Source organism: Pristiophorus japonicus, chromosome 17 (genome assembly GCF_044704955.1).
Source record: "Pristiophorus japonicus isolate sPriJap1 chromosome 17, sPriJap1.hap1, whole genome shotgun sequence".
Taxonomy (NCBI): domain Eukaryota; kingdom Metazoa; phylum Chordata; class Chondrichthyes; family Pristiophoridae; genus Pristiophorus; species Pristiophorus japonicus.
The window spans coordinates 128,150,476-128,176,788 of NC_091993.1; the positions used below are offsets into that span (position 1 = coordinate 128,150,476).

At 52.2% G+C, this 26,313-nt stretch overlaps 1 protein-coding gene across 1 annotated transcript in view; it reads right to left on the reverse strand.

Moving 5' to 3' along the window:
• Window positions 1-13,410: 13,410 nt before the first annotated feature.
• srgap2 (SLIT-ROBO Rho GTPase activating protein 2) overlaps window positions 13,411-26,313 on the reverse strand; it is a 233,121-nt gene continuing 220,218 nt past the window's right edge. The window contains exons 19-22 of the mRNA XM_070859279.1: window positions 24,814-24,994; window positions 21,734-21,880; window positions 20,797-21,142; window positions 13,411-15,763 (exon numbers count right to left, since the gene is read on the reverse strand). Coding sequence (XP_070715380.1) covers window positions 15,380-15,763; window positions 20,797-21,142; window positions 21,734-21,880; window positions 24,814-24,994 — 1,058 coding nt within the window. The 3' untranslated portion in view covers window positions 13,411-15,379. The remainder of the gene's footprint in view (window positions 15,764-20,796; window positions 21,143-21,733; window positions 21,881-24,813; window positions 24,995-26,313) is intronic.

Below are 26,313 nucleotides of genomic sequence, written 5' to 3' on the forward strand. Positions count from 1 at the left end.
GAGAGAGACAGAGCATAAGAGTGGGAAAGAGAGAGAGAGAGAGAGAGAGAGAGAGAGAGAAACCTAATCCCATATAAGACGCGGTTCAGCACTGCAGCGTTTGATGTGTTTGGTGTTGGCTCTGCTCTGATGAACCTTTCATGTGCGTTGTCTCCCTCTGATCCCCAGTGTCCCTCACGCGCCTTTGATCCGTCACGAAAGCAAATGCTGGAAATCCGAAACAATAACAGAAAACGTTGGAAATCCTCAGCAGGTCTGGCAGCAGCTGGCGAGAGGGGCGTAGTCAACGTTCTGGGTGTAGGCCTGTCATCAAAACTGTTTTTCTTTCAGAAGAATTTCATTCACCCTTGATTCCCCGAGGCTGCTGCCAGTTTTGGGGAAATTGCTACCTCCCAGGCCGACTGGTTCCAGCTTGGACGATGCAGCACTGACCAGACCATAATATTACACGGATAAATCTGCTCAAACACCAGGAATCGCTTTACTGCTGGAATATTATCCTTCAACTACTGGAATTAAATACCAAAAAACACAATTTTATAAAGTGTTTATCCACACCGTATCCCAGTTTCCCTCTCCTGCTCTCTGCGCCCTACAATAATGCAAATTTTATTTTATAAATGCAGCCCAGTAAAATACAGCGGATTGCGGAAATGTGAAATAGAAACAGAAAATACTGGGAGCGGGTCAGAGAGCATCTGTGGAGAGAGAAACCGAGTTAACGTTTCAGGTCGATAACCTTTACAACAAAACATCAACTTGTATTTAGAAAGCACCTTTAACATAGCAAAATGTTCCGAGGTGCTTCACAGGAGCGATTATCAAACAAAATTTGACACTGAGCCCCATAAGGAGATATTAGCGCAGCTGACCAAAAGCTTGGTGAAAGAGGTAAGTTTTAAGGAGCGTCTTAAAGGATGTCAGAGAGGTAGAAAGAATTAGGGAGGGAGTTCCAGAGCTTGGGGCCCAGGCAACAGAAGGCATGGCCACCAATGGTGGAGCGATTATAATCAGGGATGCTCAAGAGGCCAGAATTGGAGGAGTGCAGACATCTCGGGGGGTTGTGGGGCTGGAGGAGATTACAGAGATAGGGAGGGGCGAGGCCATGGAGGGATTTGAAACAAGGATGAGAATTTTGAAATCGAGGCATTGCTTAACCAGGAGTGAATGTAAGTGGTGTGTTGGCTGTGCCCTCGCTGGGCTGGTGTGTTGTTGGCCCTGCAGGGCTGCTAGGTGAGCCTGGCCTTGCTGGGCTGTTGGGCGTGATGGGTTTGATTTCCTGGTCCGGCGTGGTGTCGTTGATCCTTTGGGTGTGTGTTATGGGCTCGAAAAAGGTGGTGTCTGCTGTGGGTTGTTCAGGGCAGTCTGTGAACCGCAGCCTCGTTTGCTCCAGGTGCTTTCTGAAAATTTGTCCATTGTCTAGTTTGACTACAAACACCCTACTCCCTTCTTTAGCTATCACCGTGCCCGCGATCCACTTGGGACCTTGTCCATAGTTTAGCACATACACAGGGTCATTCAGATCAATTTCCCATGACACAGTGGCGCGACCATCGTTTACATTTTGTTGCTGCCGCCTGCTCTCTACCTGATCATGCAGGTTGGGGTGAACTAGTGAGAGTCTGGTTTTAAGTGTCCTTTTCATGAGTAGCTCAGCCGGGGGCACCCCTGTGAGTGAGTGGGGTCTCGTGCGGTAGCTGAGCAGTACTCGGGACAGGCGGGTTTGGAGTGAGCCTTCTGTGACTCATTTAAGGCTATGTTTGATTGTTTGTACTGCCCGCTCTGCCTGCCCATTGGAGGCTGGTTTAAACGGGGCCGAGGTGACATGTTTGATCCTATTGCGGGTCATGAATTCTTTAAATTCGGCACTGGTGAAACATGGCCCGTTGTCACTGACCAGTATGTCAGGCAGGCCGTGGGTGGCAAACATGGCCCTCAGGCTTTCAATGGTGGCGGTGGCGGTGCTTCCTGACATTATTTCACATTCAATCCATTTTGAAAAAGCATCCACCACCACCAGGAACGTTTTACCGAGAAACGGGCCCGCATAGTCGACATGGATCCTCGACCATGGTCTGGAGGGCCAAGACCACAAACTTAGTGGTGCCTCTCTGGGCGCGTTGCTCAACTGAGCACATACGCTGCATTGCCGTACACAAGACTCTAAGTCAGAGTCGATACCGAGCCACCTCACGTGGGATCTGGCTATCGCTTTCATCATTACTATACCCGGGAGTGTGCTGTGGAGATCTGAGATGAACGTCTCCCTGCCCTTGTGGGGTAGCCGCGTAGTGCTCCCCAAAAACAGGCAGTCTGCCTGAATGGACAGCTCATTCTTTCGCCGCTGGAACGGCTTGATTAGCTCTTGCATTTCAACGGGGATGCTGGCCCAGCTCCTATGCAGTACACAGTTTTTTTACTAGGGACAGCAGAGGATCTTGGCCGGTCCAAGTCCTAATCTGGTGGGCCATGACAGGTGATTTATCATTTTCAAACGCTTCCATGACCATCAACAAGTCTGCGGGCTGCGCCACCATCAACAAGTTTGCAGGTTGCGCCATTTCCGCTAGCCGACTGAGAGCATCCGCACAGTTCTCGGTGCCTGGCCCGTGGCGGATGGTATAGTTATACGCTGATAGCGTGAGTGCCCACCTTTGTATGCGGGCTGAGGCATTAGTATTTATCCCCTTGTTTTCAGCGAACAGGGATGTGAGGGGCTTGTGATCGGTTTCCTGCTCAAATTTGAGGCCAAACAGGTACTGATGCATTTTCTTTACCCCGAACACACACGCTAATGCCTCTTTCTCAATCATGCTGTAGGCTATCTCGGCCTTAGACAAGCTCCTGGAAGCATAGGCGACAGGTTGCAACTTCCCCGCAACGTTAGCTTGTTGTAATACACACCCGACTCCGTACGACGATGCATCACATGCTAGCACAAGTGTTTTACACGGGTTATACAATACAAGCAGCTTGTTGGAGCATAAAATGTTTCTGGCTTTCTCAAAAGCAATTACTTGTTTTTTTCCCCATACCCAGTTCTCACCTTTACACAATAACACATGTAGGGGCTCTAAGAGGGTGCTTAGCCCCGGTAGGAAGTTACCAAAATAGTTGAGGAGTCCCAGGAACGACCGCAGCTCCGTGACGTTCTGTGGCCTGGGCGCGTTCCTGATAGCCTCTGTCTTGGTGTCTGTGGGCCGAATGCTGTCCGCCGCGATCTTTCTCCCCAAAAACTCCACTTCTGTTGCCATGAAGACACATTTCGACCTCTTCAGCCGCAGCCCTACACGATCCAGTCGCTGGAGGACCTCCTCTAGGTTTTGTAGGTGCTCGGCGGTGTCCCAACCCGTGACCAATATGTTGTCCTGAAAGACCACCGTGTGTGGTACCAACTTGAGTAGGCTCTCCATATTTCTCTGGAAGATCGCTGCAGCCGACCGAATTCCAAACGGGCATCTGTTGTGCGTGTTGATGCAGGTGTGGCCCTTCGAAGACTCCGCCAGCTCCTGAGTCATGTAGACCGAAGTCAGGTCGAGCTTGGTGAACGTCTTGCCTCCTGCCAGCGTCGCAAATAGGTCATCTGCCTTAGGTAGTGGGTATTGGTCCTGTAGTGAGAAACGATTAATTGTTATTTTATAATTGCCGCAAATCCTGACTGTGCCATCACTTTTGAGTACTGGAACAATCGGGCTGGCCCACTCGCTGAATTCCACTGGGGAGATGAAGCCCTCGCGTTGCAGCCTGTCCAGCTCGATTTCCACTCTCTCCCTCATCATGTGAGGTACTGCTCGCATCTTGTGGTGAATGGGTCGTGCCTCTGGGACCAAGTGGATCTGCACCTTCGTCCTGGAAAAGTTTCCAATGCCTGGCTCAAAAAGAGAAGGAAATTTGTTAAGAACCTGGGTACATGAGGCCTCATCGACATGTGATAGCGCTCGGATGTCCTCCCAGTTCCAGCGGATTTTGCCCAGCCAGCTCCTTCCAAGCAGTGTGGGGCCATCGCCCGGGACAATCCAGAGTGGCAGTTCCTGCACCGTGCCCTCGTCGGTGACCTTGACTATGGTGCTGCCCAGGACAGTGATAAGCTCTTTGGTGTACGTTCTCAGTTTCGTGTGGATGGGGCCCAGGGCTGGTCTGAATGCCTTGTTGCACCACAGTCTCTCAAACATCTTTTTACTCGTGATGGATTGGCTAGCGCCAGTGTCCAGTTCCATGCCCACGGGTAAGCCATTCAATTTTACATTTAGCATTATAGGTGGACATTTCGTCAAAAATGTGTGCACACCGTGTACTTCAGCATCTGCCTCCTCTCTCAGGCTCGAAATTGCTTTGATCCACCATGGACCGATCTTCCTCTGCCACGTGGTGGTTAGCAGGTTTTGCAGAGCTTGCAGCTCGTTTGCAAACTCATTCGAGGTGCCCCATTGTTCCACAGCTCTTGCAAACATACCCTTTGAAGCGGCATGAATAGGCTGAATGGAAGCCTCCACAACACCAACAAGGTGTGAATTGCCTTGCATTCATCCTTTGTTGCGGACTCTGAGTCATCTGGGTCACCTGAGGCCTGCTGGCAGTTGCAGACTCGTTGTTTCTGCCCTGTACATTTCTGCTCGCAAACACAGTTCCAGTTAATTTATGAACATTGCTAGCACTTGTGTGCTGAGAGATTTGTTTGGTGTTATCACTGGTGGACATAAATGCCTGTGCTATCGCAATGGCCTTACTGAGGGTCGATGTCTCTACAGTCAAAAGTTTTCGTAGGATGGTCTCGTGGCCAATGCCCAGTACAAAAAAGTCTCTGAGCATCTGCTCCAGGTAGCTATCAAACTCGCATTGTCCTGCAAGTCACCTCAGCTCGGCGACATAGCTCGCCACTTCCTGACCTTCAGATTGCTGGCACGTGTAGAACCGATACCTCGCCATCAGCATGCTCTCCCTCGGGTTAAGATGCTCCCGAACCAGTGTACACAGCTCCTCATACGACTTATCTGTGGGTTTCACCGGAGCCAGAAGATTCTTCATGAGGCTGTAGGTCGGTGCCCCGCAGACCGTGAGGAGGACCGCTCTCCTTTTTGCAGCGCTTCCTTCTCCGTCCAGCTCATTGGCTACAAAGTACTGGTCTAGCCATTCAACATAGGCTTCCCAGTCCTCACCTTCCGAGAACTTCTCCAGGATGCCCACAGTTTGCTGCATCTGTGCATTGGAATTGTATACTCGTCGCCAGTTATTATGTTCCTAACACAGATGAGACTGCACACAGGGAGGTTAAAGTAACAGTGACCTCAGTCTTTAATAAGACACTCCAGAGTGAGGAACAGGCCTTAGAGGCCGGCTTATATACAGTGCTCCCAAGGGATGCTGGGATCCCTTGGGACTCCAGGGGATGAGCTCCCTGGTGGCGGAACATGGGACTGCATGCTTTACAGATACACAACAGTAAGTGAGTGAGCACAGGGGGTGATGGATAAACAGGACTTGGTGCGAATTCGGATACGGGCAGCAGATTCTGGGTTGAGCTCACCTTTACGGAGGGTAGGAAGTGGGAGGCCGGCCAGGAGTGCACTGCAATAGGCTAGTCTGGTGGGAACAAGGGAATGGATGAGGGTTTCAGCAGCCAATGAGCTTCCATCAGAACTGCAAGATGTGTGAGATTAAACAGTTTTTAAAACCCGTTCAGAGCCAGGCAAAAAGCTCGGGACTATACATCAAAAGTACTTCATTGGCTGTAAAGCTCTATAGAAAGGCGCTATAGAAATGCAAGTTCTTTCTTATACAGCCCACTTGCTGGTGTAATCATGAACATCCGAGCACCCACTCTGAAAGGCCGCATATTCCTCACTGTACTGTACCGAGGGAAGGCAGCAATATGAGGGAGAGCATCCTACAGCTGAGGAGTTTACACTGAGGCCACACCTCTTCCAGTGTCTCCGTTAGATGTTGAAGATCCAATGCTTTACTCCAAGAACCAGGATTTCTCCTGCTGTCATTTAAAAAATAATCGAATAAGCTTTGGAAAAGATTATAACTGAATAAGGGTAGGGACGAGGGAGGTGAGATTGTTATAAATAGCTCCAGTTAGAGAGCTAGCATGATGGGCCAAATGCCTTCCTATTCTGCTGTGAATTCCATGATTTGTACTTTGTGTTTGATGGAACAGTGTAGAGTGAGTGTTACTCTGTATCTAACCCCCTCTACCTGCCCTGGGAGTGTTTGATGGGGCAGTGTAGAGGGAGCTTTACTCTGTATCTAACCCGTGCTGTACCTGCCCTGGGAGTGTTTGATGGGACAGTGTAGAGGGAGCTTTACTCTGTATCTAACCCCCTGTACCTGCCCTGGGAGTGTTTGATGGGACAGTGTAGAGGGAGTGTTACTCTGTATCTAACCCCCTGTACCTGCCCTGGGAGTGTTTGATGGGACAGTGTAGAGGGAGCGTTACTCTGTATCTAACCCGTGCTGTACCAGCCCAGGGAGCGTTTGATGGGAAAGTGTAGAGGGAGCTTTACTCTGTATCTAACCTGTGTTGTACCAGCCCTGGGAGTGTTTGATGGGACAGTGTAGAGGGAGCTTTACTCTGTATCTAACCCGTGTTGTACCAGCCCTGGGAGTGTGTGATGGGGCAGTGTAGAGGGAGCTTTACTCTGTATCTAACCCCATGCTGTATCTGCCCTGGGAGTGTTTGATGGGACAGTGTAGAGAGAGCTTTACTCTGTATCTAACCCCGTGCTGTACCTGCCCTGGGAGTGTTTGATGGGACAGTGTAGAGGGAGCTTTACTCTGTATCTAACCCGTGTTGTACCAGCCCAGGGAGTGTTTTATGGGACAGTGTAGAGGGAGCTTTACTTTGTATCTACTCCGTGCTGTACCTGCCCTGGGAGTGTTTGATGCCTAAAACTGTTCTCACTCTCATCACTACTATCCCTTATCTTGATGAGCAGAACCGTCAAGGAAAAGAACAATTAAAAAAAAATAATTGAGTAAAATTGTTGCCCTGTTGGAAACGTTCAACCTTCCTGTGAAGGAGACTCACTGACACTGATCCTGAAAACACACCACACGCAGAAAAGGTGCTCAGTGTGGGTGCAATCCATGAACAGGCCTTTAGGTGGCAACATAATCTTTGTCCCAAGTCATAATTCAGGAATGAAATCAGACAATGCTGGAAGGGAGGTTGTTCAACGCTGCATTGTAACTGGCCCTGCGCCCCAAATCCCCCACACCCCAATCCCCGCCCGCAGAAACCCCACCTCCAACCCCTTGCCACTAATCCCCCCGCTCCCACACCCGACCCCACCCACTGCCCCTAACCCCCCCAGCCCCTAACCCCAGACAGCCCACGACACCCCCCCGCCCCACACCCCACCCACTGCCCCTAACCCCCCCAGCCCCTAACCCTCAGACAGCCCACACACCCCCGCCCCACAGCCCACCCACTGCTCCTAACCCCCCCAGCCCCTAACCCCAGACAGCCCACCTCCCCCAACCTGGCTCTTTGCAATTATTTTGCAAAAGCAATTTCCCCTCAGCATCTTTCTGTCTGCTTTCAAAAGTCTGCCAAAAACAAAACTCTCCTTTTCGACCGACCCCGCTCAGTATCTGCTGAATGAGTTCTTGCAAAGATTTATTTACCGCCCGAAGTGTTGCCGAGGTTGAGTTGTTGGTGTCTTGCCGTGTGGCAGACCCTCGCTGTCAGGGAACCGAAACAGGGAAAGTTTGCCATTTGAAAGAAAGACTTGCATTTCTATGGCGCCTGTCACAACCACTGAACGTCTCAAAGCGCTTTACAGCCAATGAAGTACTTTTGGAGTGTAGTCACTGTTGTAATGTGGGAAACACTGCAGCCAATTAGCACACAGCAAGCTCCCACACACAGTAATGTGATAATGACCAGAGAATCTGTTTTTGTGATGTTGATTGAGGGATAAATATTGGCCCCAGGACCCCGGGGATAACTCCCCTGCTCTGCTTTGAAGTAGTGCTTTGAGGGAGAGGGAAAATGTCCCCAGAAACGCTCAGAAGCTGCTGTGTATCTTCAACAATCAATTTCGAAAATATAATCGCTCCGGAATGGTTTCTGATGGAACCGCCTGTTCCCAGCCCCCGACATCTGTCTGTCGCAACAGGTCGGGGAAGCCGAGATCTACAAGCCGCTCTGTTCTCACAGTCCCGATGAAGAATAAAGGCTGTCTGGTCCCCCCCGCTCACTCCGTAAACTTATCAACAGCTGACAAACCAGGCACAATGAGCATCTCTGTGACAAAGTATTTCTTCAAAGCATGGCCAGGTGGCGTGGACTTCAAACACACACACACACACACACAGAGGGAGCCAGTCACCTTAAAAGGCGAGCGGCCCTGGAAGCAGCGTGGCAGCCCCGACTGGCGAGCAGTGTGGAGCATTACCACCACAGGGTCCGGGAGGGCGGCGGCTGTGAAGTGGGCGACTGGAATGGACATCACCATAACCCAGGTCGGTGATTGGATCGTGGGCAGGTACAGCAGGAGCAGAGAGATTGCAGAGCGATGTGATCAGGGCCCAGGGGCAGCACGGGCCCAGCCCACACTGCGTTATGTGAGCACACTAGGCCCGTGCAGCAGAGCTGGTCTCCAGTCGTCTCGGTTAACCCTTGCCACTGGACCAAGACCTCACTCTGTCAAGCCCGTGTGGTGGCTGGTGTGCAACGGCCACCCCACGTTAAAACAATCCACCCACAGGCATCTTCCACCCTTCAGGATGTAGTTCGGGATCCGGAATATTAGGTCCTTCATTGAATCACCTGTGAACTCATCCCTTTTTGGCGTGGAAGCAAGTCATCCTCGATAACTGTTCATGAACTCATTGAATGGCGGTGCAGGCTCAAAGGGCCGAATGGCCTACTCCTGCACCTATTTTCTATGTTTCTATGATACCGCCTATGACAACCAGGCACAGAGATACCCAGTGACTGGAAGCACACCAGTGGGAATGGGAATAGCGCCTTAAAGAGGGTCCCAGCTCTCCAGTACCAGGGCGCACCTTTTTCTTGGCTTACGCTAACTGATTCCATTGATATCATTGGCTTGGGGATCACGTTCTATGATTCTGTCCATGGAAAGCACTAGCCCTGCCCTGAGGATTGTGGGTGATCCCATGGCACAATTCCCAGAGGAACGAGTTCCCAGCAGCCGGTTCCCACTGGGAGCCTTGCTGCGGGATTCCAGAGTTGCAGTCTGTGGCGGGGAAAGGTTGGCAGACAGGGGCCGTATCGAGCAGCCTGTGAACGGTTTGGATTCAATCGCCAGAGAAAACAAAGCACGTTACGTAGCTGTGCCTGGGCGCAGTGACTCCCTCCAATTCAGTAATGTTTACACCAATCCCCGAAGCTTGAGTGACATTAGGGTGCAGAAACATCTCCGATTAACCTCACTCCTTCCCCGCTCCCACTGCAAACTAACTCACTTCAATTTTTATTCGAGTTGTGGTGAGGTTCCCCATTTTCTCCCCTCCCCTGAAGGTGCAGCCTCCTGGCTGGGATTCGATCCACGGATCCTGGCAAAGTTCCCGCACCTTCAGCTGGACGAGTTACCTTCATGTGTGACCCGATGTAGTGAGTCATAGAAATTTACAGCATGGAAGGAGGCCATTCAGCCCATCATGTCCGCACCGGCCGACAAAGAGCTACCCAGCCTAATCCCACTTCCCAGCTCTCGGTCCGTAGCCCTGCAGGTTACGGCACTTCAGGTGCACATCCAAGTACTTTTTAAATATGGTGAGGGTTTCTGCCTCTACCACCCTTTCAGGCCGTGAGTTCCAGACCCCCACCACCCTCTGGGTGAGAAAGTTCCCCTCAAATCCTCTCTCAACCTCCTACCAGTTACTTTAAATCTATGCCCCCTGGCTGTTGACCCCTCTGCTAAGGGAAATAGGTCCTTCCTATCCACTCTATCTAGGCCCCTCATAATTTTATACACCTCAATAAGGTCTCCCCTCAGCCAAAGAAAAGTGTCAGCTGGCGATGTGCTCATGGAGCACCTCACAGCCCAGCCCGACTCAGTCCCCCTCTACTCACACTCACACCCCTCATCGTGGCCGGCAGCGTTGCCCCACTGGGCACCGAGGCCGGATGTGGCCACTCCAGCCGAGATCGGCAAACTCAGCGACATTGGACCGGAACCTCCTGCCCCCAATGGCCGAGTACCAGCAGCATCCGTGGCCTTTTTTCAGGGGAGATGGTCCCCAATCAAGACCATCACCTTCAAGTCCAGCACCCACCCGATTGGGACGTGCATGGGCTGTTCCTCCATTGTCGCTGGGTCAATGTCCTGGAACTCCTCCACCCAATACCACGTGGGAGCACCACCATCTCACGGACTGCAGGAGGAAGATCACCGCCACCTTCTCAAGGCACCAAGAGTTGGGCCTCGCCAGTGCCCCACTACACAACCTCAGAATCCTACAGAAGGTTTTGGATACGGGAACGGTAGCACAGTGGTTATGTCACTGGACCAGTAACCCAGAGGCCTGGACTAATGATCCGGAGATGTGAGTTCAAATCAAATGGTAGCTGGGGAATTTAAATTCAATTAATTAAATAAGTCTGGAATTAAAAAGCTAGTATCAGTAATGGTGACCCTGAAACTACAGGATTGTCATAAAAACCCATCTGGTTCACTAATGTCCTTTAGGGAAGGAAATCTGCTGCCCTTACCTGGTCTGGCCTATAGGTGACTCCAGACCCACAGCAATGTGGTTGACTCTTAACTGCCCCCTGAAATGGCCAGCGAGACACTCAGTTATACCGAACCGCTACGACAAAGTCAACGCTATGGGAGCACCTTCACCACACGGACTGCAGTGATTCATGGAGGTAGCTCATCACCACCTTCTCAAGAGTAATTAAGGGATGGGCAATAAATGCCGGCCTTGCCAGCAACATCCACATCCCAGGAAAGAATAAGTTGACCCAACACTCCTTCCATTCGACCTGGGTTTAATGGGAGCTTCCAGGGAGCATAACCCTTGCTGTATATGGAGGTAGGACCTCATTAGAAGACTCAGAGAAAGTGCGGATTAAAGCTGATGAACTGTATCAGCATCCTCCAACAACTCACCCTCTGAACAGAATGAAGGTTTGTGGATGGGGGTCACAGAGGGGGTCCTGTGGAAGGGGGTCCTGTGGATGGGGGTCAGATGGGGGTCAGAGAGGGGGCCCTGTGGATGGGGGCCCTGTGGATGGGGGTCACAGAGGGGGCCCTGCGGATGGGGGTCAGAGAGGGGGCCCTGTGGATGGGGGCCCTGTGGATGGGGGTCACAGAGGGGGCCCTGCGGATGGGGGTCACTGAAGGGCCCCCTGTGGATGGGGGTCACTGAAGGGCCCCCTGTGGATGGGGGTCACTGAAGGGCCCCCTGTGGATGGGGGTCACAGAGGGGGCCCTCCGGATGGGGGTCACAGAGGGGCCCCTGTGGATGGGGGTCACTGAGGGGCCCCCTGTGGATGGGGGTCACTGAGGGGCCCCCTGTGGATGGGGTGCACAGAGGGGCCCCCTGTGGATGGGGATCACAGAGGGGCCCCCTGTGGATGGGGGTCACTGAGGGCCCCCTGTGGATGGGGGTCACTGAGGGCTCCCTGTGGATGGGTGTTACAGAGGGGCCCCCTGTGGATGGTACCAGTCTGTGAGGCAGTGAGGAGGAGAATGATTCACTTGCTGAAGCATTTTGAGATGGATAGATAAAAAGGTAAGGACTTGCATTTATATAGCGCCTTTCACAACCTCAGGACGTCCCAAAGTGCTTTACAGCCGATAAGGTATTTTTGAAGTGTTGTCACTGTTATAGGAAACACGGCAGCCAAATTGCGCACAGCAAGCTCCCACTGAGAATAACTCACCGCAGTTCAAAGCAGATGTGGAGACTAATATGAGATTTATTGTTTTGTGACTAACATCTAATATTCTGCACAATACTGTACCAGGAAATGCTGTACCTTACAGTCACTGATGTGTAGTTACATATACACAAATATTCTGTACAATTAATTATTACAGCCTTATTTATGCAGTGGTCCGAATACATAAATACTGTTGGATATTGCCCTCCCGCCCACATGGGCCAGACTGATGGTGAGCATTACTGGAATGGAGCGTGCTGGGGAACGAGGGGCTCCGACAGACACTGCCATAACACCGTGCTCCCTCAACACTTCCTGCTCCGTGACGGTATGGGCACCTGCTACCTCACCCCCATGGCCATTCTTCACAGGCTCTTCCACCACAGGGAGCATCACATTTCACCCTACGCTGTTCTCATTTCACTCCCACACCATTACTCGGAACTGAGGCCAATTCCCCTGGCTGGGATTGGTCAACTCAGGGGGTGAAAGCTGAGGACTCAGTACCATGTGGGGATGGAGGTCCTCTGTATATAATGGGCCTTGTTGCTTGCCCCGCCCCCCTCTGCTGCTGGACAAATCCCGGGTCGATGAGGAGTTTTTCAGGGGGTGAATCTCGTGTTCATGTCTAACTGGAGAACCTCTGGTTCTCTAAGTCCTCACCCCACACCGACGGGAATGGGATGTGTGGGGGGTTAAATAGAGTCAGAGTTCTCACCTCCCCGATCACATCGCACTCCCGACTGACGCTATGGTAACTCCCGGTGCTGCCCAGCAGCCTCCGGGTCCATTGCTGCTGGGCTTGGGCAGGGTCAGCGCTCCAACACGCAAATAAGGCCCGAGCCTCACCACCCCCGCCCCCCCCCCCCCCAATCCCAAAGTTAAAATCGAGGCTTCATTACACACGAGGCTGCGCGGAGTAGGGGAGGGGGGACATGTGTGGCGAGTCAGCACCACTTGTACCAACGCTGTGCCCACAAACCCCCCAGATAGTTTGGGTTGGTCCATCGCTTGGCCAGTGCTGACCAGGGCCGTGGTTTTAGCAGCTGGGCTATCGGACAGACCCAGAGGCTGGACTGGGATCCCTGGCTGTTTACATACTACATCTGACCATCTCGTTGTGTAATGTGTGGGGGGCGTGTTTATTTAGTGTAACTTTTTATTGGGGGGGGGGGGGGGGGGGAAGAATCGTCAGGTTGCCTGGGACACTTGGTAAAGTCCGTGTGCTACGCTGTTCTTTCAGAGATGCTGATCATCACAGCTCGAATCCCCAGACAGAATAACAGTTTGCATTGTGTGGCAACGGGGGCTCCAGGTACCCCCAACACGCAGCCAGCGGGAATTCTCCCGGCTTCCTGTTTAACCCCAGCCGGGAACGGAGAATGACAACGTTGCTGAGTGTGGAATGTCGGGGGGGGGGGGGGGAAGGCCGCGGGGGGGGGGGGGGGGAGGGGTGTGGGGCGAGGGAGGTCGGGGGGGAGGGAGGCCGCGGGGGGGAGGGGTGTGGGGCGAGGGAGGTCCGGGGGGGAGGGAGGTTGGGGCAGCAAGGGAGGTCATGGGGGGGGGGGGATTTGAGGGAGGTCGTGGGGTGGGGGGGCAAGGGGGGTCATGGGGGGGGGGCGAGGGAGGTCGTGGGGGGGCGAGGGAGGTCGTGGGGGGCACGAGGGAGGTCAGGGGGAGGCATAGGAGGGAGGGAGGGAGGTCCGCGGGGGTGGCGAAGGAAGGACGTCCGGGGGGGGCAAGGGGTGAGGGAGGTCGGGGCAGCAGCGAGGGAGGTCGGGGCGGGGGGTAAGGGAGGTTCTGCCTGTTGCCTTACAGGAGACACACTGAGCTCACCTGGTTAACCAATGGCAGCAACGACTCAAGTCAGGCCTATGCCCACTGTGCTGGGCAATGGAGGGCCACAGGCCCTCTGGATAGCCAGTGACCATAGGCCTTCCAACACGGGGTGCATCACCCGACAACAACATAGCGGGAAGGGGAGGAGGGGGTCGCTGGCTCGGGCTTAAGACTGGGAATAAAAACAGAAAATGCTGGTTCATCGCCCTGAAAAATTAACTCGGGTTCTCTCTCCACAGATGCTGCCTGACCCGCTGAGATTTCCAGCATTCTGTTTTTATTTCAGATTCCAGCATCGGCAGTGTTTTGCTGTTGTATTAAGAGTGGGAACCCTGGCTGGTGTTATTTCTCTTCCCTAACTCAGGGGTCCGGAGCCCGATTGCAACTCCCAAGATGAGTTAACGCAGAGTGACTGGGGGGGTGGGGGGGATCTGGTCTGTTGGGCAAAGTCATTATACGGGTTTAACGGCGCTTCACATTTAGACACCACTGAGATAATATTACTCACTCGGAGATTAGTAAAACACAGAGGCACAGGTACATTTTAAACAGGCCGGGAATATTTCACAGACAGAAAAAAAAGGAATTACCGAGAATCAAAATTAATTTAAACATTTCTATGATCACAAAGAAATAAATGGGCGAGAGGTTGGATAATAAAGCGGCAGTCTGTGGACTGTGCCGTGGAACCTTCACAGATCAGCCTCCGAGGTTGCCTCGGAGTCTCTTCCCCTAAAAATATTATCTGCTAACCTACAAAATTTCCAGTTTTCAATACCATGAATCTTTCAAAATATAATTCACCATTTACACCGAACTGTTCACAATAAAAGTCCATTCAAAAAAAATTAAAATTAATTGCAGCAATTGTATTTTTTTTTCCTTGTGCTAAACTCTGAAGCCTTGACAAGGTCCCGGTCCCAGGACACATGAACGGACAAGCATTGTTTTAAGTTTAGTACTACAAACGTACTCAGATTTGAAAAATAAAACTTTAAAAAAAGACACACAGCAAGCCTTGGATTACAATTTCTTGCTTCCAAGAGCCGAGGGTTTTGCATATCCCACACATCGATCAGACATCTTTTTGGTGCTAAATTTCTGAGCCAAGCCACTGGGCCCAAAATACCCGCGTTACCGTAACAGTCGTGGGGATTCGACCAAAGCGAAAGGAAGTTCCGATCTTTGTTTTCAAGGCAACAAATGATTCTATCGGTGTTTTGTTTCTCCCTCAGTAACCGAACGCGGAGGGCAGGGCGCACAACGGGCGGCAGATCCGGTGGGAAAGCGGGCAGGGGTCTGGGAAGCAGTCGATTTCGGAGAGGACACTGGGAAGACTGATGGAAAGCACATTGACGCACAGATTTATTTGGCTCGCGAGGACTGAATTAGATTGGTTTCCGGTTTGGCTGCACAGACTAAAATATCACACTGAAGCAAGCTGGGCTCTGCTGGTTTGATGCATCGAGACATGTGGGAAGGAAGATCAAGAATTCATCGCCAGGCAGGACCGATTGGTATTCGGGGTGGAGAACTGGACCAAACCCCTACTACAAAGCAAGATCGTTTCTCGAGCTGAACATTGATTGATAGCGCCATTTTGGTCCTCTCTCGGTTCGTTATCAGATGGCACTCACTCTGTCAGTCACCGTCCCTGTGGCCAGGCAGAGGGTCTCACACGGTGCAGGACTTGTCTGTCGGTTGCTGCGTGGTTGGGGACCCAAGGCTGGGGGTGGTTGGATTGGTCTTTGGAAAAACCACCGGCTTGGGCCTCAGCGCAGGAGGCTTCACCTGGGCAGCTATTTTCACCGACTTAACCGGCCGGAAGGTGCACGGCATGTCCCCGGAAGAGCTGGCGCTCCTTTGGAGAGAAGACTCCGAGTCCTTCAGAATGCGGGAGTGGAGTGGGCTGGAAGGTTCGGATGTGGGGCCCAATGATGGAGACGTCTTCATGGGTTCCAGGGTGTCAAGGACCACGTCTGGTGCGTGCTTCACGGTGCTCTGGCGTTCCAGTTCACGCAGCTCGTTGAGGGCTGAATTCATCGTTGCCTCGATATCCTACAAAACAAAATCAACCTGAAATATTAGGGAAATACCAAAGTTAAAGGCGGCACAAGGTGAGGGGTTCACTGAAAGATGTAAAATGGAGCATTAAACCCAAGGACATTGAAACCATCCCAGCATGCAACTGATTCCAACGTCCTACATCGCCTGGATCGCAAACCCAATCCAAATATTTCTCCCACTGTGTGTGAAGAAGCTCTGATCTCATCTCATGTGATTTTTCCTCTGTGATCCTGCATAATTTGAAAGCAACATTCAGGATTTATCTCTCGAAACTGTTTAATAGTTTAGGTACCAACCACGTCTCCTCCCACACCCGTTCTGACGAAGGGTCACCGACCTGAAACATTTACTCGGTTTCTCTCGCCACGGATGCTGAGCCACTGAGCCACTGAGCAGTCCCAGCATTTTGTGTTTTTATTCCCCTCCAACACCCTTCTTTCCACACCACAGAGACTCGGCTTCTTCAACTGTTCCCTTGGGGCCAGACCAGCTCGACTGGTTGCACTTGCAGCTCTGAGTCAGGAGGCCGTGGGTTAAAGCCCCACTGCAGGACTTGGGTCCATAATCCAGACTGAAGTACTGAGGGAGGGCAGCACTGTCAGAGGTGCCACATCTTTCAGTTGTGATGTTAAACTGGGGCCCCCTGTTCCGGTGGACGATAAACAGCCCATGGTGCTATTGGAAGAGAAAGGACATCTTCCAGCATTCATATCTCAACCAATATCACAAAAACAGATTAACGAGTCATTCATTTAATTTCCGTGGAATATTACGGTGCAGTGCACCGATAACAGTGACATCATCGAGAATAACTGTGACATCAGAGAATAACCGTGACATCATCGAGAATAACGGTGACATCATCGAGAATAAAGCACTTTGGAGAATGTGAAAGGCGCTAAATAAATGCAAATGATTTTATATCTTCGTGTCATTCCCCCAACGCTGGAATCATTCTTGTTGCCATTCTCTGTACCCTGTACTCACACATTCCCTTATACGCAGGACCCGTTTCCTTAAAGGGACCATGTCCACATTCATTTTGTCAGTTTTGCAGTGAGGTGTACAAAGGGGCCGGGCTGTACCCAGGCTCTCCCATCACTCCCCCCAGATGCTAATGGAGGGCGTCAGAGCATGCAAGGAGCTTCTTTTCCCTTCCAATGGGCGGACCTCCCCAGGACACCAGCGCAGCCTGGTTGCACATTGCACAGGAGGACACAAGCAGGGATGTGGTCAGCAGGACCAGGCTGCAGTGCCGCAAACCTTTCAGTTACCTCAGTAGATCGCCAACGTTACTGCAAAGTCACACTCACCTCATCCTGCTGTGCCTCTCATCACATCCCTGTCACTCTGCCTTCCCTACCCTACTCCTGCACATCCTTGCTCACACCCCCACCCATCCCCCTCTCTATCTATATTATCACATCCCCCCCTCACTAGCCACCCCTCACACTCACCCTCATCCTTGTCCAATCATACCAACGAACAACACACAAGGGTAGGCACTTGGGTGTTATCATCAATGTTCATGTAAAGTTTCTGTTAATATGCTGTCAAACATTGAAATCTTCATTTTCAACACTTTGCCTTCTTGGACCGATCTGTGTGCACCTTTGGAAATGGCTTAGTGAGTTGCAGTGACTGGTGAGACAACAGTCCCTCCAGCAATGGTGGTGAGTGTGAAAGGAATGGCTTGGGCATTGTAGGGATGCTTTATGGAGCTGGTGCGGGGTGGTGCCAACCTGGTGCATCATGCGACAGCCAGGGTGTACCGAGTCTAGTGAAGTAAATGTGACCATGGTGACGCCATTCCTGGCCTCCTGGGCAGCAATGTGGCCGGGTGCTAATACCCCGTGTAGCACCAGGTGATTGCGGAGAATGGCTGATCATGGTGGGATTCTGAGGACCAAAGGTGAGATTTTATTCGAGGGCACCGATGCTGATGGAATAGATGGTAACTGAAGTTGAGATGACAGAAGCGATCTGTCAATGGTGAGGGAGGTTGCTCCAAGGAGGTGACACTGGAGAGAGTTCACTGCAAACACTTCAAACCTCCAGAAAGCTGAAAAGTGTATTCCAATCCCGAAGGCTCCAGCTAAAATTGGAAACTAAATAGCTGTGAAATGATAGTTTTTATATATCACTTCTGCAGCTGTCAACTAGTCAAAGCAAACCAGAGTTGTTGAGAACCTAACACACTTACCTGACGTGATCCCCGAGGGACGGGAAACTCGTAAAAGAGACCTGGAAAAATCCTTTGGACCGGGTAAAATGCTTTAAGCAGCTTGTTAACTATCACAATGGCCTGACCCGCCACTTAGTGCGGGGTCTGCAAACTGCAGGCAGAGCCGGCACTTGGGAGATTCACAAGGAGGCGGGTTCAGAGTGGACCTCCGCCCCGTGTCGATCACAGCCATTCAGACAGCGGACCCGCCTCCAAACTCGCACTCGCAGGGCTTGGTATGATTCCAGTTCCCCCAGCCTCTCCTCCTGCTGGGCGGGAGGAATAAATGGGCTCAGAGACAACAGTAAGTACAAGTTAAACGGAAAGAGACTCCGTGTCATAACCTTCAGAGTTAGGAATTCTTTGTTGAAGCATGAAAATAAACAAAACAATTATTGTAATTTAAACAGAAGTTGTTTGGAGTTGGAAGCAATGGAGGATCACATTACACTGATTCAAGGGGCCCATAGCAACACAACAAGGCTTTCTAGATACCAGCGATCAAGGTTGAACTGCCAGTGCTACAGGCAGATTACTGCTGCACCATATTGTTAACACACAGGACAGGCAAACCACTCAATCAGCAGCGTCATCCACAGAGACAGTCTCAATGAGACGCTGCTAACTTTTCCTTAAATCTGCATTTTCCCTGAAACCCAATTCCACCTTTTTCTCTCTCCTTCGGAAACTGCGCACAAAGATCTGTTTGACTTCACTTCAAAGCCGCCGATTCCCATGTAACGAACCTCACGTCTCTCTCCAGCCGCTCCCCCCATCATTGTAAATCACTCACCAGTTACTCAAAGGGCCCCAGACAGTAACGCTATCCTCGGGATCGAGTTCCTGGACTGAAGACACATCAATAACTGTGACTTCCGAATGCTTTACTTGCGATGAGTAGCTGAGAAGGACTGGCTTCAGTTCTGAGGGAGCTGAATTGCCTGGTGCATTTTGGTAGGAGCAATAAGGAGCCACATACCTCTTAGAAAATAAGTCTAAAATAAGTCTAAATTGGGTAGAGGAGCAAATGGGGTTCAGATTCACAAATCATTAGCAGCGACGCCAAGTTAACAAGGCCATAGGGTGGGAGGAGTCTGGCGGAGAGCACAGACCTGTTGGGCCAAATGGCCTGTTTCTGTGCCATACACTCAATGTAAACGTAGCATTTCAATTATCACAAACAAGCAGCGATCAGTCTGTTGAAGATTCAGATATGCACAAAGGAGGGGTGTGATTTGCACAGCTGTTACTGTTTAATGGAGCGAGTCTCGTCTCAGTGGGAGCATTCCCGTCTCGGAATCGGGAGCTCAGGAGTCCTGACCCTGCTCCGGCCAGTCTGGGAGTGGATACCGAAACCACGGATTGACATCCGGTGGGTATGGGCGACTATCCCCCAAAACCGCACCCCGCCCCAGTGTATGGGCTGTGGGAGCCCACAAAACTCGATGCCGTGTAGGACCGGCTGGGAGAGAGATGGTTCTGGCCACCTCAGGAAGGATACATTGGCCTAGGGGGTGGGTGTGAGCGCGGACTCACCAGAATGATACCGGGGCTAAAAATTGTGAGGATGGGTTGCATAAACTGGGCTTAGAGTTTAGAAGGTTGAGGGGTAATCGAATTGCGGTGTTTAAAGGAATCGACAGGGTAGATATTTGCTCTGCTGGAGGAACTTATAATAAGGGGACACAATCTTAAAATTAGCTAGGTCTGCTTTTCACACAAAGGGCAGGGGAAATCTGGAACTCTCTCCCAAAAGGCTGTGGGCGCTGGGGGTCAGTTGGAGCTTTCAAGACTGAGTTCGATAGATTTTTGGAAAGAAAGAAAAAACTGACAGACTGACCTGCATTTCTATAGCGCCTTTCATGACCTCAGGACATCCCAAAGCGCTTGCCAGCCAATTAAGTATCTTAGAGTGTAGTCACTGTTGTAATGTGGGAAACGCAGCAGCAAATTTGAGCACAGCAAGCTCCCACACACAGCAATGTGATAATGACCAGATAATCTGTTTTAGTGATGTTGTTTGAGGGATAAATATTGGCCCCAGGACACCGGGGATAACTCCCCCTGCTCTTCTTCAAAATAGTGCCCTGGGATCCACCCGAGAGAGCAGACGGGGCCTCGGTTTAACATCTCATCCAAAAGACAGCACCTCCGACAGTGCAGCGCTCCCTCAGCACTGCACTGGGAGTGTCAGCCTAGATTTCTGTGCTCAAGTATCTAGAGTTGAATTTTAACCCACAACCTTGTGACTCGGAGGCGAGAGTGTTGGCCACTGAGCCACGGCTGACACTTAAGGGTATCAAGAGATATGGTGCCGAGGCGGTTAAATGTGGTTGAGGCACAGATCAGCCACAATCAAATGTGGTGGAACATAAACACCAGCACAAACCAGTTGGGCCAGTTTCCGTGCTGTGAATTCTATAAACAGGCTCGAGGGGCTGAATGGCCTCTATAATGTGTGTACCTGTGATTGGCTTAGCCAGTCACGTGCTGTTCAATAAAACCCCAGCCAGTCGGGTTCGGGGGATCCACGATGGGGCAGGTGGTTGTGAGCCTGGTGGATGAATTGGTAATGTGTAGTGTGATTGTTAATAAACCAATTAGTTCTTCATAGACGAAAGGTCATCGACCTGAAACATTAACTCTGTTTTTCTCTGCACAGACGCTGCCTGACCCGCTGAGATTTCCAGCATTTTCTGTTTTAATTTTAGTTCTTAATAACAAAGAACCCATGAAGCAAATACATTACAGCCCCCTCCTGTTCCCAGTACAGTACAAACAGTGATTTGTGGCAGTGTACCTGTGCGATAGACTCAGGGTCCAGCGGCTTGTGGTTACTGAAGCTCTTGGACCTGCCCGCTGCCATCGCCTTGCGGACCTGTGGACTGTCAGCGCGGTTGGCGGAGGGCCGGCGGGTGATCGAGTTCAGGCTGCTGTGGATCACCGCTGGCCGCTTGTCTGCCGCTTCCTTGGCGCCGCTCTGGGTTACTTGCGGAGAGCTCCTGGGGCTGGCTGAGGCTTGGGGCGCACAGTCGGCGGGCGAGGAGGCCAGCCCGTGTCCCGCGAGCCCGTGTCCCGCGAGCCCGTGTCCGTCGCTGGTTCGGAACGAGCGACGGATACTCCCGGACTCTGGTTTCTTCTTCTGCCTGGGTCAATAATGCAAAAGGGTCACTCAGCATCACCGAATAGTACAGCACGAGGCCATTCGGCCCATCGAGTCTGCCGGCTCTTTTGAAGAGCAGTCCTGTCAGTCCCACTCCCCCCGCTCTTTCCCCACATCCGTACAAGTATTTATCCAATTCCCTTTTGAAAGTTACTATTGAATCTGCCTCCACCGCCCTCTCAGTGCAAAAACACACCGACTAAACTCCTCTGGGCTCCATCTGTGCACAGCCCCGAGCAACAGTTTGGGAATTCTACAACAGCCGTTGCTTCCCCAATCCCCCAATCCCGCCCCCCAACTCCCCACCCCCCCGACTCTGGCTGGGGACAGTTCCAGAGCCACTGGAGCCCCTTGCCTAGAAGCCCCTCGCCCAGCCCGGCCCCCCTCCTCAGCCCGGCCCCCCTCCCACAGCCCGGCCCGGCCTCCCTCCCCAGTCCAGCCCCACTCCCCCGGCCCGGCCCCCCTCCCCGGCCCGGCTCGGTGGCGGTCAGGAGGACAGGGAAGGTGCAGTCTCTGCACTCAGACCGCGTCTAATTTTTAAAACAGTGGATAGTTTCTGAGCTGCGACTCTGACCTGTTCAGGTTTGCTAAGTAGATGTCGGCGACATGTCCCGTTGGCGAACTGACGCTGCTCTTTGACACGGGCTGCTCCACAGGGGGGGGCACACTGCTTGGCTCAATGTCACCTTTGGGGCTCAGTCTGTCAGAGAATGTATCATCACTGAGAGAGGGGGGATAGAGGGAGAAAGAGAGAGAAGAGGAGGGAGAGGGGGGCACAGAGAGAAGGAGGGAGAGAGAGAAGGAGGGAGAGAGAGAGAAGGAGAGAGAGAGAGAGAGAGAGAGAAGGAGGGAGAGAGAGAGAGAGAGAGAAGGAAGGAGAGAGAGAGAGAGAGAGAAGGAAGGAGAGAGAGAGAGAGAAGGAGAGAGAGAGAGAGAAGGAAGGAGAGAGAGAGAGAGAGAGAGGAGGGGGAGAGAGAGAGAGAGAGGAGGAGGGAGAGAAAGAGAGAGAAAGAGAGGGGCGGGGGGGGGAAAGAGAGGGGCGGGGGGGGAAAGAGAGGGGCGGGGGGGAAAGAGAGGGGCGGGGGGGAAAGAGAGGGGCGGGGGGGAAAGAGAGGGGCGGGGGGGAAAGAGAGGGGCGGGGGGGGAAAGAGAGGGGCGTGGGGGAGAGAGAGGGGCGGGGGGGAGAGAGAGGGGCGGGGGGGGGAAGAGAGGGGCGGGGGGGAGAGAGAGGGGCGGGGGGGGGAAGAGAGGGGCGGGGGGGGAAGAGAGGGGCGGGGGGGGGAAGAGAGGGGCGGGGGGGGGAAGAGAGGGGCGGGGGGGAAAAGAGAGGGGCGGGGGGGAAGAGAGGGGCGGGGGGGAAGAGAGGGGCGGGGGGGAAGAGAGGGGCGGGGGGGAAGAGAGGGGCGGGGGGGAAGAGAGGGGTGGGGGGGGAGAGAGGCGGGGGAGAAAGAGAGGGGCGGGGGGAAAGAGAGGGGTGGGGGGGAAAGAGAGGGGCGGGGGGGAAGAGAGGGGCGGGGGGGGAAAGAGAGGGGCGGGGGGGGAAGAGAGGGGCGGGGGGGAAAGAGAGGGGCGGGGGGGAAAGAGAGGGGCGGGGGGGGAAGAGAGGGGCGGGGGGGAAGAGAGGGGCGGGGGGGAAAGAGAGGGGCGGGGGGGAAAGAGAGGGACGGGGGGGAGAGGGGCGGAGGGGGGGAAGAGAGGGACGGGGGGGGGGGGGAGAGGGAGGGGAAGGAGGAGATGGAGAGGGAGATGGGGGAGAAAGGGAGAGATAAACATATCATTAATTTGCCACGGCACATAAACACTACATACATTAAATGATGTGTTTTAAGCGTAAAGGTTGAAAGGAACTTTCTAAAGATGCACTTTGTAGTTTGGCATGAGAGTGTCGGTAAGTTAGTGCGTTAACCCAGCACAGGGTTACCGACTCTCGGGTTGGGCTGAGGATGTCGGTAGTTAGTGCGTTAACCCCGCACAGGGTGAAGCTCCAGCCCGATTTGCGCACTCTGGGAAGTGTGAGGCTGCGATGCTGAGAACGTTGGGACAGCTGGTTCCCGGGAACATCCGCAACGAGAGGCCGTGCCTTCAGCACCAGAGGGTAGGATAAATATGTAATCCGTCCCTGTACCTAATCTCCTGATATAAAATCAAAGAGCATTTAGAAATGCATAGTTTATAATCGGAGACAGCCTGTATGGATATGCTAAAGGCAAGTCTTGCTAGAAAAAATTGGACACAGCTTTTTTGTTGAAGTGACTGATTGTATAAAGGCAATGCAGTCAGTGTTTTGCATATGGATTTTCAGAAGGGGTTCAATAAGGAGTCCAAGAAATATTCAGGCTATGGTCAAGAGCAAATGTATAACATAGGTAGAAAGTTAGTCGACAGAGAGGAAACAAAGAATATGGGTGAAGGAACGGGTGTCGAGACGGGAGCTGGGTTGAATTGGATGTACCCATGGGGTCAGTGTCCTTCGGACAGTTTTGTTCTCAGTATCTACAAATGGTTTGGATGTGGCCTCAGGGAAAATAATCTTGTAATTTGTGGATGACATAAAAGCAGGGTGGATTAGACAATCCTTCAGGAAGATACAGACAGGTTAGTGGAATGGGCAGACGGGGCAGGTGCAGGTGGGGTAAAGCATTGCGAGAGGCAAGAGCAGGAATGGGAGTGTTGTGTATGCATGCCTGTTTACTGTGTGATGTCCGTAACACTGTTATGCAACACTGAATGTACCCTTACACTGTACACACTGTACACCAGAGGGTGCTGCTGTTGGAGACCTAAGGGTTACCTGCACACTGCAGGTAACCCAGTATAAAGAGGAGCTCACAGCTTGGTGTCCCTCACTCAAGGAGCTGCAAATAAAGGACTACAGGTCTACACAGTTTTAGTATCATACCCTGCCTCGTGGAGTCATTACTAAAGGAGTGTGCACTCAATGGAACGACATGGTAGGCTATCGATGAACAGAGGGACGCTGGGGTTCAAATACAGAATTCCTTCACAATGCGAGTGTAGGGAGATTAAAAAAAGGCCAGCAACATTCTAGGTTTTATTAACAGGAAGAAATGAAGATTAATGTAAACACAACATTGGTTAGGTTACAGTCAGAGCACTGGGTGCAATTCTGGGAGCCCCGATATAGGAAGGACATTAAACTCAGAGTGTAGGTTCACCAGGGATAGGAAAGTATAGTGAGGAGAGACTTCAGACACTGGGACTATATCCAGCGGAGCAGGGAAGGCCGACAGGAGATTTAATGATATTTGTTAAATCATGGAGTTTTGATAAGAGTGAATAGGGAAAGACTATGTGCTCTGCTGGGGGAGTCAGTGAGCAGGGGTCATTGTTACAAGTGTCACAGAGAGTGAGGAGAGGGTTTAGAAGAAATGTCTTTACACAGAGGGTGTTGGAATGTAGAATGCTCTGCCACAGGTGGAGGCAGAGAGCACTGCAAGGGAAAACTGAACACATGTTTGAAGCGGTGGAAGATACAGGGTTATAGGGAGAGAGCGGGGCAGGGCAGCAGGACTGGCTTTCGAATGCTCGAGCAAAGAGCCAACACATTCTCAATGGGCCAAATGGCCTCCAACCACGCTGTTGTGGCCCATGGATTTGCAGCGCAAACCTATCATGATTTCGATGAGAACCTACGTGTCTTGGACCACAATGTACTGATGTGGGACGAGTCCGTCTATTCCATTGTGTCGGCCCTCCCACCAGTCCTCCGAAGCTCTGTGATAGAGCAGCAGACTCGCGCCCTTCTTAAAGGAAAGCTCGCGGGCTGTACGTCCGGTGTAATCAAACTTGGCGATGGCTTCTATCGGCTCTCCTTCTGCGAAAGGAAGAGAAACAAAAGGTTTATTTACAAAATTAGCTATTTAGAATCTTGGCCCACAAATGTCACTGCCCTTTTCTTCTCTTGCTGGGGACAGTTCCACCGGTGGCTGACACTTCCGGTACCTTACCCAAGTCCCGATTCTTCCCGTATCAGCCTCACTGGAATGCCGGCAGGATATTGGACTGACCGGCAATGTAGCCAGTCCTTGTCCAAACCCAACCCGACGCCACACGTGTGCATTGAGGGGGGTGGGGAGGGGGCAGGTCGCTGGATAGCAACCAGGAGAGGGTATCCTGCCCTATGTTTCCGAGCTGAGAGCAGGTTGCCCAATAGTAGCAGCACGCACGGACCCCAGCGGAGATGAATGAGGGTTTGAGCCAGGGAGCCGCCTGGTGGGTGTCTCAGCAGTGCAGCAACGGGGCGATTCCCAACTGTGCCACCTGTTGGGGGAGAGGGCCAGTGCAAACCAGTAACAAGGACTGATTGGTGTCTCTGCCACTGGGCTCAATATCCACCCTCTCCCCCACCGGCACACCGTGTGCACAATCTATAGGATGCACGGCAACAAATTATCACGGCTACTTTGACAGCAGGTCCCTCCTCTGCGACCTCGACAACCGAGAAGGAGCAGACATCAATGTCTTGGGAACACCACCACCTCCCAGTCACACACCATCCCGACTGGGAAATATATCGGCCGTTCCTTCATCGTCGCTGGGTCACAATCCTGGAACTCCCTCCCTAACAGCACTGTGGGAGCACCTTCACCACACGGACTGCAGCGGTTCAAGGCGGCGGCTCACCACCACCTTCTGAAGGGCAATTAGGGATGGGCAATAAATGCCGGCCTTGCCGGCGACGCCCACATCAGGAGAATGAACAAGTGAGGGTGCTCCATTGAAAAATGGAAAGATTTGAAACAACCGTTGTTGGTGTCGGGCCAGACAGACAGGACTGCAGACTGACCGATGAATAGGTGAGGCATGTTTCCATGGGATTGCGGTGGGAGTCTGACGGGAGGTGCAGGGGAGGCAGGACAAGCAGCTGAATGCTGATGGCGCGCAGAAAACTGTCGACTTTGTTTCACTGTGTGGGCTGTCAGTTACAAGCGACCGTTTGTTTTGCCAAGTTCAGAAGTCCAGCTCTCAACATTCCTGTGCTCAATATTCATTTTGGCACAATGATTTACATTACAGCACACATCAGCATTCGGTGGCAGGCTGCACCTACATTCTTTCTGGCTGCCCTCACTCTCTTGGACAGGCTTTCCTCGGGATTAAAGTCAGTGGAAAGATGACATCATTTGGGGAAAA